Here is a 13197-nt window from a genome sequence, read left to right on the forward strand (position 1 = left end):
CTCCAGATTGTTCATCCAGCCTATCTTATTTAGACAGACCTATGGAGATAATAACATGCACAAAAGCAAGACAGAGCAAAACCAAGCAACAATATACAACAAAACAACAACAACAAACCACTGACAAAGAACAAAACAAAACGCAACAAGAAAGAAGAAGCTTATAGTTAGTTCAAGGATCATTTGTTGGCCTTTAGGTGTGTTTTCCAGTCCAGTGTGTTGGGGCACCATGCCCTGGCCCCAAAGTCCACCTTTAGCATTCCCTGGAGTCAGTCTCCTTTTCTAAGGTGCTTGTCCCCCAGTGAACATAAATTTAGGTTTTAATCTTGACAGGAGCAGATTGCCAGGATGGTCCTCTACTGAGTTGCTAGAGGATTGGAACAACCAACTTTTTGTTTAGTGGTTAAGTTATTCCACCAGGACTCTTCTATTGTGTATATATAGAATGAATGTATAATAATGAAGGGGCTTCAAGAGTTTTTAAGAGGCTTCAAGAGTTTTTAAGTGAAATTTAAAAGATGATGGAATTTTCCGTGAACTTTTGATGTCTTTTCATATATTTAGCACATACAATGCATACTTGTATCTCTTGCTGTCATCAAGTCAATTCCGAGTCAGAGTACCCAATAGGACAGAGAATTGCCCTTGTGGGTTTCTGGTGCCAACTGTTTAGGGGAGCAAAGTGCTGTCTCTTACTTAGGCTTATATATATGTAATATATATATAATGCTTTTATATATTATATATATATATTATGTTTACACACACACACACACACACATTTCTGTGTAGTGGTGGAGTGGTTATGCATTGGGCTGACATCCACAATGTCAGCAGTTCAAAAGCACCAGCCGCTCCCCAGGAGAAAGACAGGGCTTTCTACTCCCATTAACATGTGGGGCACCATGAGTCGGAATTGATTTGATGGCAGTGAGTCCTTTTATTTATTTAATTAATTATATTTCGTTTCACACATACTTTCTATAGAGTTAACTTATTTTAAGAAATGGGAAAGGCAAATGACCTTGCCATAAAAACCAACCCATCCATACCCTTCAAGTCAATTTTGACTCATAGCAATTCTATGAGACTGAGTAGAACTGCCCCTTTGGGTGTCTAAGGCTGTAAAAAGAGCAGAAATCGTTCTCTTTCTCCCATGGAGCAGTAGTTGGGTTGAACCCACAACACCACTAGGACTCCTTGATCTTGCGATTCGTTTTGTTCAAAATCTAAGTGAAGTTTTGATAATGGATTTTAAACTTTTAGTTCAAAAAAGTTGGTTCCTTGTCAGTCCTTACGAATGCAGCCCTTATAGCTCTGATGAAACACACAACTTTCCTCTAGTTCTTTGGTGCTTCCTTCCCCCCACTATCATGACCTCACTTCTACCTTATAAATCGGATTAGATGAGAGCATGCACACTGTTACAGATAAGAGCCTGCAACACAGGGAATCCAGGATAGATAAACCCCCTAGGGCCAACAATGAGAGTAGACATACCAGGAGGATTAGGGGAGGGTTGGGGGATAAAGAGGGAATCGATCACAAGTATCAACCTATAACCTTCTCTCAGGGGGACAAACAATGGAAAAGTGGGTGAGAGGTGACAAGATGATGTAAGATAGGAAAATAATAATTTATAACTTATCAAGGGTTTGTGAGGGAGGGGGAAGAAATGGGGAGCTGATATCAGGGGCTCAAGTGGGAAGAGAATGTGTTGAGAATTATGTTGGCAACATATGTGCAAATGTGCTTGACATAATGTATGTATGTATGTATGTATGTATGTATGTATGTATGGTGGTAGAGCTGTATGAACCCCCAGTAAAATGATTTATTTTTTTAAAGTTCATGAAAAAATGCAGCCCTATGGAAGTATTTCTCTGAAAGTGATGACTCTGCAAATGACCTACAACTCAATGCTTCTAAATTTAACTGGCTTTTGAAGTTTCTCTATTTTCCCCTTTGTCTTAGCCTTGTCAGCATTTTGGTCTCTGCTCAGCTTTCTCTTTGAAAGAATCTCTAGGCAAAATATTGAGTGATGCAAGAAGTATCAAGAGGAGATTGAAAGAATACACAGAGCCACTGTACCAGAAAGAACTAGTCGACAGTCTACCATTTCATGCAGTAGCATATAAGCAGGAATCAATGGTGCTGAAAGAAGAAGTTTAAGCTGCACCAAATTCTTTAGCCCAGAACAAGGCTACAGGAATTGACGAACTATTCATTGAAATGTTTTCAGAAAGCTGAAGAAGCCCTGGAAGCACTCACTCGTCTATGCCAGGAAATTTGGAAGAAAGCTACCTGGCCAATTGATGGGAAGAGATCCATATTGTTATTCATTCTAAAGAAAGGTGACCCAACAGAATGCTCTCCTTCTATAACAATAACATCGGTATCACATGCAAGTAAAATTTTGTTGAATATCATCCAACATCGGTTGTTGCAGTTCATTGACATGGAGCTGCCAGGGGTTCACGCTGGATTCAGAAGGGGACATGGAATGAGGATTATCACTGCTAATGTCAGCTGGATCTTGGCTCAAAGCAGAGAATACCAGAAAGATATTTACTTGTGTTTCATTAATGATACAAAGGCACTAACTTGTGTGGACCATTATAAACTGTGGGTAGCATCGAGAAGATGGGAATTCCTGAACACTTCATTGTGCTCATGTGGAACTTGTACACGGATCAAGAGGCAGTTGTGGGCATAGAACAAGGGAATCCTGCATGGTTTAAAATTAGAAAAGGCGTGCATTAGGTTTGTGTATCTCACCATATTTTTTCAACTTATGCTGAGGGAATCTTCAGAGAAGCGGGATTATTTGAAGAAGAGTGCAGCATCAGGGTTGGAGGAAGGCTTATTGATAACCTGCAGTATATCGATGACACAACCTTACTTGCTCAAAGCGAGGAGGACTTGAAGCACTTGCTGATGACGATCAAGAACTGTAGCCTTCAGCATGGATTACAACTCAATGTAAGGAAGACCAAATCCTCACAACTGGACCAGTAGGCAACGTCATGATCCATGGAGAAAAGGTTGAAGTTGTCAAGGATTTTGTCTTACTCGGATCCACAAATCAATGCTCATGGAAGCAGCAGTTACGAGTTTAAGGAAAGGGCATTTATAGAGGTCTAGATAAAGACATGTACATATGAAAATATATTTATCTATGAGGATGGGGAAATAGATCTATGTGCCTATATTTATAGGTTTAGTATAAAGGTAGCAGAGGGACATTGGGCCTCCACTCAATTACTCCCTCAATGCAAGAATACTTTCTTCTATTGAATTGGCATTCTATGATGCTCACCTTCCTAACACAACTGCTGAAGACAAAGCAGGTGAATAAGCAAATGTGGTGAAGAAAGCTGATGGTGGCTGGGTATCAAAAGATAGAGCGTCTGGTGTCTTAAAAGCTTGAAGGTAAACAAGCGGCCATCTAACTCAGAAGCAACAAAGCCCACATGGAAGAACATATCAGCCTGTGTGATCACAAAGTGTCGAAGGGATTGCTGAAGACAAATGGGTGCATAAGCAAATGTTATTTTGAGGACTATGATGCACCTGATCTAAGCTATGTATTCATTCTCATCATATGCATGTGAAAACTGGACTTAGAATGAGGAAGACTGTGGAAGAATCAATGCATTTGAAATCTGGTGCTGGAGAAGAATATTGAAAGTACCATGGACTGCTAAAAGGACAAACTAATCTATTTTGGAAGGAGTAAGGCTAGAATGTTCCTCAGAGGCAAGGATGGCAAGACTTGGTCTAACGTAGTTTGGACATATTGTCAGGAGAGACCAGTCCCTGGAGAAGGACCACGCGTTTGGTGAAGTGGAGGGTGGGGAGAAAGAGGAAGGCCCTCGATGAGAAGGATGGACACAGTGGCTGCATCAGTACGCTCAGGCACAGGAACAATTGTGAGGACGGCACAGGACCTTGCATTGGGTCGTTATGGGTCAGAGCTGAGTTGATGGCACCTAACAGCAACAATAACAACTGCTCAGCTCATTGTGTTGTCTGGTGTCCAGTCGCCCCTTAAAGTGCTGGGTCCAGTGAGGGCCAAAGGGTGGTAGGCTTGGCTTTCACATCAATGCCCTGCTACTCACCGTCTACCATCCAGTGTCTGAAAACTGTCACTTCACACCTTTGATCTGGGTGTAAGTGCTTTCAGCTTAAAGACCCTACTTGCCCTGTCTGTGTGTCTCTACAGATAGTCCCTAGAATTGGTCCCAACAGCTTCTAAGAGGGGTTTTCCCTAACTACATGGCTCTTTTCTTAGCTTGTTCTTACCTCTGCATTCATTGGGAAAAGGAGGGGTGGTGGGTAGAGATCGGTTTATTCTCAGCTTGAAACGACCTGTTGGCTGTTGGCTGCTTTCCGTCTTATGAGCAGAAGACTCTCCACCTTGGGCTGCCTAGTGAACCGAGGGCCAAGTATGTATTCAGTGGTGTGAGTGACCTTGTTACTCTAGTTTTTGGCCTCTATCCAGAAAGTGACTTAGGAGCTTCCCACTGTAAGTTATTAATGCTCTTAAGGTGTGGACTTAAAAAAAAGTTTTATATAGCACTTTTCATTATCTTAAACAAGAGGCTTAATTGTCTCACCATTATTGGAAACTAGAAGCCCCCCAAAGAATGCAACAGAATTGGATGTTCACAGCAAAAATCTGTCCACCTATAAAAATTTAAAAATACATTTGTTTGTAAATGGTTTAAATAGAACAGAATGGAAATTATAAATTACTTTAAATCAATAATTGGAGTACTACTTCCCAGAATCTCTGGAATGAGGCCAAAGTGGCAATTAGAAGAAAAATTGAAGCCTTAATTGCATTTATTAGAAACCAAGAAAGAATGAAACCAAAATGAACTTATTTTCACCTCAGAAACCAGGAAAAAAAAAAAGCAGCATTGTGACTGTGGAAGATGGGGATTAAACAGAATTTAATAGAAATAGGAAGAAGCAATAGTCTTCCAATAAAGGCAAGAGGGCATAAAATAAAATCAACTCTTGACAGTCCTGATGTGCGTGGAGAGCATGAGGAACAAAGAGGAAATGACGCGATTACGCAAACTAATGCAAACCATCTTGCTTGGTGGTTTGGCAGTTTATTGCCGAATGAATACCATTAAAATGTGTGCTACGTTTAAATGCTGCCCTATCCATGGTGGCCTACTTGGTTGTTAGCCTTCTTCGTCGGCGCGGTTGGGGCTGTCCCAGCTTTCAGCTGCCTCATGCACAACAGAAGGAACACTGCCCGGTCCTGAGCATAGCAGTCTCCTTAGCGGGCATTCTTCTCTCTGCAACCTTTGATTTGTTGGTCTCATCTTAGAAGGTGAACATTTGTGTCTGAGATAAAAAGGAGACCAGAGGTGTATTTTTCTTTATGTTCATTTTCAGTACTCGTATTTTAGTGTTTTTTTCCCCTCTCTCTCTTCCCCTCCCCACCCACCCTTTTCCCTCCTCTTCCTCTCACCCTGTCTGTGTGTCTCTTTATTCCCCTCCCTCTCCCTTGCCCTCTCTGTTAGCCTTCTTCCACTCCTTCACATCCCTGTGTTAGGTTATTAGCTTTCAGCCATGAGATTTGTGAAATAGTGTATGTGGAGGTACTGTGCGTATAGATGAGCCATGTGAGATTCGTGCTTCTCCAGGTCCTGATGAGACTGTTAGACCAAGGCTAAGAAGACTACGATTATGTGGTTGCTACTTGTGTTTGGTTTAAAGTAGCATCTTTTTATATGGTCCAGAGAAATTCAGTTCTTCCTAACAACAGAGAAACAGCTTCCCCAGTAGTTGAAGATTTCAAAACTCTTGTTCATCACCTCCTTTAAGACTAACTCTACAGGAGTAGATATAGCCTTGTCTTTTGGCTGGTAGTTTCAAATTGCCAACCTTACAGTTAGCAGCCCAAAGGGTAACCGTTATGCCCCCGTATGTAACTAATTTGATCATTAGTCTCTCGCATTATCTTTTGCGTCATCTTTTGCATCATACAGTAGTTATATTCCAACATAGTTGACGTTAAAGCCGAGAGAAGTAACCTTTCATAGGAAAAAGCTTGGAATAAGGAAGAAAACAGGCTAGGATAACAATATAATTCAGTATTACATACTTAACATGATGTGATGTGCATCAGTAATGGGACTTAATGCTGCAGCCCAGTTTGACAGTGTCAGAGCCTGCTTGTCAGATCCCTCCTTTTCCGGGATTCGGGGTCATGGTGGTGCCTCTCCACTCTGCCAAGAAGGACCAAATTCTCTTTGGCTCCAGGCTGTTGAAGGTGACTGCAGGGTCCCGCTGCACATGCCTGGTAGTCTGTGCTGTGAGATGTACAACCTAAGTTGATAACAACCAAACTCAGAACTGCCTCATTCTGCAGAGTCTGCTATTATAGCCGTGTCAGCTTGCTGTAGATTTCCAAAAGTTTTCTGGACTTGTCTGACTACGAACAGGGAATGTGCAGTGCTTGGAGCACACCTGGAGTAGCACCATCTCATGCCTGGCCCACTGCACCTTACAGCCGGAGTTATGGTCAATCCCCAGACTTTGCTGTGCTTATCCAGAGTAGGGCTCTCTGCCTCAAGATACATGCTCACCTGTTCACTTTGAAGCCAAGCTTTATGGCAGAAGACTAATAATTCGTTGTGTGTGTGTGTTTGCTCTGCCACTTTTTTCATGTTGTAAGCATGGACTCTCCTACCCGCACAGGAACCTTAGGGATTTGATACTGTGGCTCCCATTTTGCAGATGAAGCTGAGCCAGAAAAGTCACAAAACCGAGCCACCATCTCTGTTAGGGAAGGATGAGCCAGGCTCCCAAACCAGGCACTCTGCCTCCTCCCTCCCCACCAAGCTGCCAGCAGCTCTGGCATAAGTACTCAGGAATGAAAAATGGCCCTGTCAGTTTGAAAGGAAAAGATAAAGACACACAACAGTATAATATCTAGTATGTATCGAGGGCTTGCTATATGCCAGACACAATAATAATGGCTTCATGAGTATTGCATCTTTACTCCAACTTTTGAGATTATTTTCAATGTACATGGGAGGAGATTGAGGCATCAGGCTAAGAGGGTTTGTCTAAGCCTGTGTGGCTGGCTAGTAAGTGCCGAAGTGAAATTCAGCTGCCTGAACCCGAGTCTGTTCTGTATTTTCCCATTGACCTCCCTCGTAAGCTGGGAATGTATTACAGAACGAGCATGGGAGCTGGGACTCTGTTAGCATTTAGAAGGCTTTCATTAAATTTATCTTGATTGTAATACACAAACCCATGACCCACATACAGGGCCGGGAACTTAGAATGTTTGCTGCTTGCATACCACCCCAGCAGCGTAGCCTTCTGTGAACTGTGCACTGGGGGACTGTTGGGGTCCCTCAGAGAATTTGATCTTGTTTTCAGGAGCGTCAAAGTCAACAGGCACAGAGTACAGCCAAAGCCACCTACAGAATGAATTCAGGTAGTTTTCACAACACTGGGTGATATGGAAAGTTTTAACGTACTCTGTGCTGTTAGTTGTGCTTGCTAATGGCCATTGAGTCTTGGCAACCACACGTGTGCAGAGTGGGACTAAACTGCTTCCTAAGGTTTTTAAGACTGTATGACTTTTCAGATGCAGCAGACCCCCCTCCACCCTCCGTCGTGTTTTCTGAGGCACCTCTGGGGGTTTATCAGCCTTTTGGCTGGTGGTGGTATGCGTAACCGTCTGCACCACCAGAGACACAATTTGCGCTGCTGCTTTGGTGGTTGCTAGGTGCCCTCAAGTCACTTCTACTCTTAGGGATCCTACATACATTAGAACAGGACGTTATCCCATTCTTATGTTTGAGTCAGTTGTTTCAGCCACAGTATCAGGCCACCTTGTTGAGTATCTTCATCTGTCTCACTGCCCCTGTTCCAAGCATGATTTCCTTCTCCAGGAGCTCATCTCCACTGATAACACGTCTGCGTATGTGAGATGAAATCTCACCATTCTTGCTTCTAAGGAGCACTCTGGATGTACTTCTTCCAAGACAGATCTGCTTGTTCTTTTGACAGTTCAGGGTACTCTGCCAGCACCATCATTCAAATGCATCAACTTTTCTCTTGCCTTCCTTACTCCTAGTTCAACTTTCACATGCATATGAGGTGATTGAAAATACTATGGCTTGGGGTCAGGTGCACCCTTGTCCTCAAAGTAACATCTTTGCTTTTCAAAGCGTTAAGTCTTGGGCAGCACATTTACCCAATGCAGCCCACCATTTGATCTCTTGATTGCTGCCTCCACGAGCACTGATTGTGATCCAAGCAAGATAAAATCCATGACAACTCTAATCTTTTCTGGTGGCTTAGTAGTTAATGCGTTGGGCTCCAGTCCATAAGGTCAGCAGTTCAAAACTACCAGCTGCTCTGTGGCAGAAATATGAGGCTTTCTATTCCTGTAAAATGCTACAGTCTTGGAAACTCACAGCAGCAGTTTTACTGAGCCCTACAAGATCATTTACTATAAATCAGAACCGACTTGATGGCACTGAGTTTGGTTTATGGTTTATCATGTTAACTATTGGTCCAGTTGTGAGGATTTGAATTTTCTTTACATTGAGTTGTAATCTATATTGAAGGCTATAATCCTTGATCTTCATCAGCAAGTGCTTCAATCCCTCCTCACTTGCAGCAAACAAAATTGTGTCATCTGTATATCACAGGTTGTTCATAAGCCTTCCTTCAATCCTGATGCTGCATTGTTATTTTATATAATCCAACTTCCCTGATTATTTACTCAGCATACATACTGAATAAGTATGATGAGAGGATACAACCCTGCCACACTTTTCCTGAATTTAAAAATCATGCCGTATTCCCTTGTTCTGTTCGCACAACTCTCAATTTGTGCACAAGTTCTGTCTGTCTGAGCACAATGAGGTGTCCCCGGGTTCCCATTCTTCTCAAGGTGATCCATAGTTTGTTTTAGTCCCCATAGTCATATGCCTTCACATAGAAAATAAAGCACCGGCAAACATCTCTCTGCTCTTCTCTGGTTTACAGTGATCTCTGTTCTACTCCTCTTCTGAATCCAGGCTGAACTTCGGGCAGTTCCCTGACAGTGTTTTGCTGCAACCATTGTTGGAAGATCCCCAGCAAAATTTTACTTGTATGTGATATGAATGAAATTGTTCTATAATATGCAAATTCTGTTGGGTCACCCTCTTTTGGAATGGGTACAAATATCTCTTCCAGTTAGTTGGCCAGGCAGCTGCCTTCCAAATTTCTTGGCACAGATGAGTGAGTGTTTCCAGTGCTTCGTCAGTTTGTGGAAACATTTCAGTTGGTATTCTGTCAATTCTTGGAGCCTTGTTTTTGGCTAATGACTTCAGTGCAGTTTGGATTTCCTCCTTCAGTGCCATTGGGCTCTTGTTCATATACTAACTCTTGGAATGGTTAAATATTGACCAGTTCCTTTTGGTACAATGACTCTGTATTCTTTCTATCTTCTTTTGATGACTCCTACATAGTGTACTATTTTATCTATAGAATCTTACAGTATTTACAACTCCAGGTTTGAATTTTTCTTTTCTCGCTTCACATTTTTTAAATCATTTTCGTGAGAGCGCTTAGAGATATTGTAGACCTCCATAGTTAAATCGCATGGGAGTTTCTTTAGTTCTTTCATCTTAAGGCATGCTGAACTTGTCCTTCCTTTTTGACCTGTCTTCAGGAGCTTCAAATTCAGGTTGTGCTAAGGTCTAAACATTAAGTGTTTGAAAACATTTTTATTTAACTTAATTTTTATTAGGTGAAAACCATTTAAAGTAATTAAAACAGTCCTGTAAATCAGTCTGAACCAAACCCACTATCACTGAGTTGATTTGAACTCAGTGGAACTGCTCCCCAGGGTTCCCAGGCTAAAATGCACAGGAACAGATAGCCTCATCTTTTCCCAGTGGAGCAATTGCTGGGTTCGAACTACTGACTTTGTGGTTATCAGTTCAATGCATAACCAGCTCTGCCACCCGAAACCAAAAACCTGCTGCCATCAAATTGATACTGACTCTCCTGCCCCTAAGTCTTTATGGAAGTTGATAGCTTCTTCTTTCTCCCGAGGAGTGGCTGGTGAGTTTCACCACCCATACTGCAGTTAGGGATCCGACGCTTACCTGACATTGCCACCTCTGCTGCCCAATACAGTCATAGAAACAATATGTCCAGGTACCTGCCATCCAGAATCTGATGGTTGTTATTCACGCCGTTTTTCTGTTTCTTTCTTTCCCGCTAACTTCTGTGTTTGTTTTATGCTTAAAGCCATATCCAGAAGACCCAGCAGTATATAAACCACTCTCCCAGGAAGAACTGCAGAGGATAAAGAATGAGAAAAAACAGAAACAAAATGAGAGAAAACAGAAAATATCAGAAAATCGCAAACACTTGGCTAGTGTACGCGTGGTACAAAAAAACCTCGTCTTCGTTGTAGGGCTGTCTCAGCGCTTGGCAGACCCAGAGGTAAGGCGTTTTCTGTTGGCTTCCTCAGTGGCACCTTTCCCCCGGTTGCCTGTCCTACTTGGAAATCACAGTTGACTCTGCTCAACTGCAGATATATCTGAAAATATTAAAGTTTAGGCGGAAATAAGAAATTAATTTTGAATTATCACTTGATAAACCCTGCCAGTTGTGTTCTTACACACGTGTCTGATCCTTAATCTCTCGGAGTAGGGGTCTTCTGTTGTAAACGAGGGAGTTGAACCAGATCTTTGGGGCCACTTTGATGCCAGTAGTCTGTGAAAAGGAAAACACTACCATTGACTTCTGTTTGTCGTGAGGTCTTCAACCCGATTGCTCTTTTTCTCTGCTCCTTACTGCAGCTAGACGAGAGGGCTTCACAGAGTTCTTGGAAAAATCCCTTGATCTTTCAGTTCCATTTCCCAGGAACTTTTGAAGCCATCCTGTGTAAGCAGTAACAGTGGAGGTGCCCTTGCATGAACCTACTGGATATCTTTTTTTAAAAACTGTATATATTTTTTAATTCTCCCTGTTTCTTTAGGTAAATCCTAGTTTTTCTGAACTAGTGTTATATTCTGCCAGCATTCTTCACTCCTTCCATTTCTTCCTAAGCCAGTTTTGTGGGGAGAGGGCTAATTTGGTGAAAGGGAATAATGGACCATTATTCACACGGGGGAGATAGTCACCCTTAAAAAAAATGCTTCTATTTTTTTCTCTCCTACCACCACCCGCCTCATTCGAATAATGTTGAACTCATATTTTCCTGGATACCCTTGAGTCCTCACCTGCTAATTGTCAGTTTCTGACGTACCAGGAGATGCTGACTCCTAAGTCGCTGGGAAGGTAGATAGAAATGGATTGACCCACAATGTTTACTTCAAGAAGAAAAAACTAGATTTGGTGACTTTCTAAAATCATCCCTCATGGAAGGTTTATAACAATAGCCACTGTGTTGTAATCAGAGGGAGGACTGAACTGAAGATGCTAAGGGGCATGGGGATCTTCAAGCTTGTCAAGGTGAGCTAACGTTGTAGGAGGAGAAACTTTAAGGAGTCTGAAGTATTTTGATATAAAAGTCAATAATTTCCAGAGTATAATGCATGTGTATTGATGCTGCTGCATCTATTTCGTATTGAGGCAGTGCAGTGAGGGACTTCACGATCATAGAGGAGAAACTCATGCACACTGTATCAGAATAGTAAGCATGGCGTGAGGTTCAGGGATGCTGGCGTTCATGGGCCAGGAGACCAGTTTCTTTTCTATACCAAGAGGTGAGTCTAGGGTTCAAAAACAGAAGAAGACTGAAGAAAGAGTGAGCTCATTGGGCCTATCACTCAAACTTCGCAGCTAATTTTCCTTTTTTTTTTTTGGTTAGCTAGTACTTACCCTCCAAGCAAACAGAGTCTCCACCCTTGACCCTAGTCCCTGAAACATGGTCATGGATTTGTACCACCTCTTCTCTTTCCTTGTACCAACTCTACTCTTTTCTAATCACAGGGTGCTGATTATTTCTATGAGGGGTTTTGTGTTTTGTGTTGTTTACCTGCTGTGTTAGTCTGGGTTCACTGGAGAAACAAATTTATAGATATGTGTATAAGAAAGAGCAGTTGAATATTGAGAAAACATCCTAGCCCAGTCCAGATCAAGTCCATAAGTCCGATATTAGCCCATATGTCTGATACCAGTCTATACATTCTTCTTCAGCCTCACAAAACACATGCAGTGACTCTGAATGCAGGAATTTCATTGGTCAGTGAGTGGAAAGTCTTAAGGATCCAGTGGCAGTGTAAGCATCTCAACACTGGCGTGGTCTCCAAGTGGCACCTCCAGCTCCAGGGCTCTAGCGAAGCTCCATGTGTCTTATCAGAAGGAATGTCTTGCAGGGAGTGAGCGTGTGTCTGGCCTCCAGCAGCTATTTTTTTCCATAGCACCTCCAAATGAGGTCATCAAGCTGCGATCTGATTGACAGGCCAGACTCCACCCTTCCACAAGTTGACACCAGATTATATAACTACCACACCTGCGATTTCTTGACTGTTGCTCCCCTTGGCATTGATATGAATCCAAGTAAAACAAAATCCTACACAAGGTAAATCTTTTCTCTCTTTATCATGACAACGCTCATTGACCAGCTCTAAGGATTTTTGTTTTCTGTATGCCACAGTGTAATTCAGACAGAAGACAGTGGTCTTTAAATCACCAGCAGTAAGTGACTGAAGTCCTCTTTACCTTCAGCAAGTGTGTTTGTCATCTGCATGTCACAAGTTGCATATTGCAACCTTACTTGCTGAAGGTGACCAGGACTTAGAGCACTACTGATGAAGACCAGAGACTGTGTAGCCTCCAGTGTGGATTACGCCTCACCAGACAGAAACAGAATCCCTCGCAACTGTCCAAATGAGTAACATCACGATAAAGGGAGGAAAGATTTACGTTGTAAAGGGTTTTGTTTTACTTGGATCCATAATCAACTCCAATGAAAGAGGCAGTCAGGAAGTCAAATGATGCATTATATTGGACAAATCTGCTAAAAAGAATTCCTTTAAGTGTTACATTCTCCTGATTGAACCCATGTAACTAGCCACCTGTGCATTTGAAAGCCAGATGATGAACAAGGAAGACTACAGTAGCGTTGATGGTAGGGAACATGGATTATCCCATGAATAGCCTTTGAAGTGATGGTGAGGAGCATGGACTATCCCATGAATAGCC

General features: G+C 42.3%; 1 protein-coding gene across 1 annotated transcript in view; it reads left to right on the plus strand.

Annotated features, from left to right (window-relative positions):
• The window catches only part of CNOT4 (CCR4-NOT transcription complex subunit 4), a 140097-nt gene that overhangs the window by 76934 nt on the left and 49966 nt on the right, over nucleotides 1-13197 (plus strand). The window contains exon 3 of the mRNA XM_004707826.2: nucleotides 10291-10488. Within this exon, the coding sequence (XP_004707883.1) occupies nucleotides 10291-10488 (198 nt within the window). The remainder of the gene's footprint in view (nucleotides 1-10290; nucleotides 10489-13197) is intronic.

Source organism: Echinops telfairi, unplaced genomic scaffold (assembly GCF_000313985.2).
Source record: "Echinops telfairi isolate 266 unplaced genomic scaffold, ASM31398v2 ScPeMD7_23;HRSCAF=83, whole genome shotgun sequence".
NCBI lineage: Eukaryota > Metazoa > Chordata > Mammalia > Afrosoricida > Tenrecidae > Echinops > Echinops telfairi.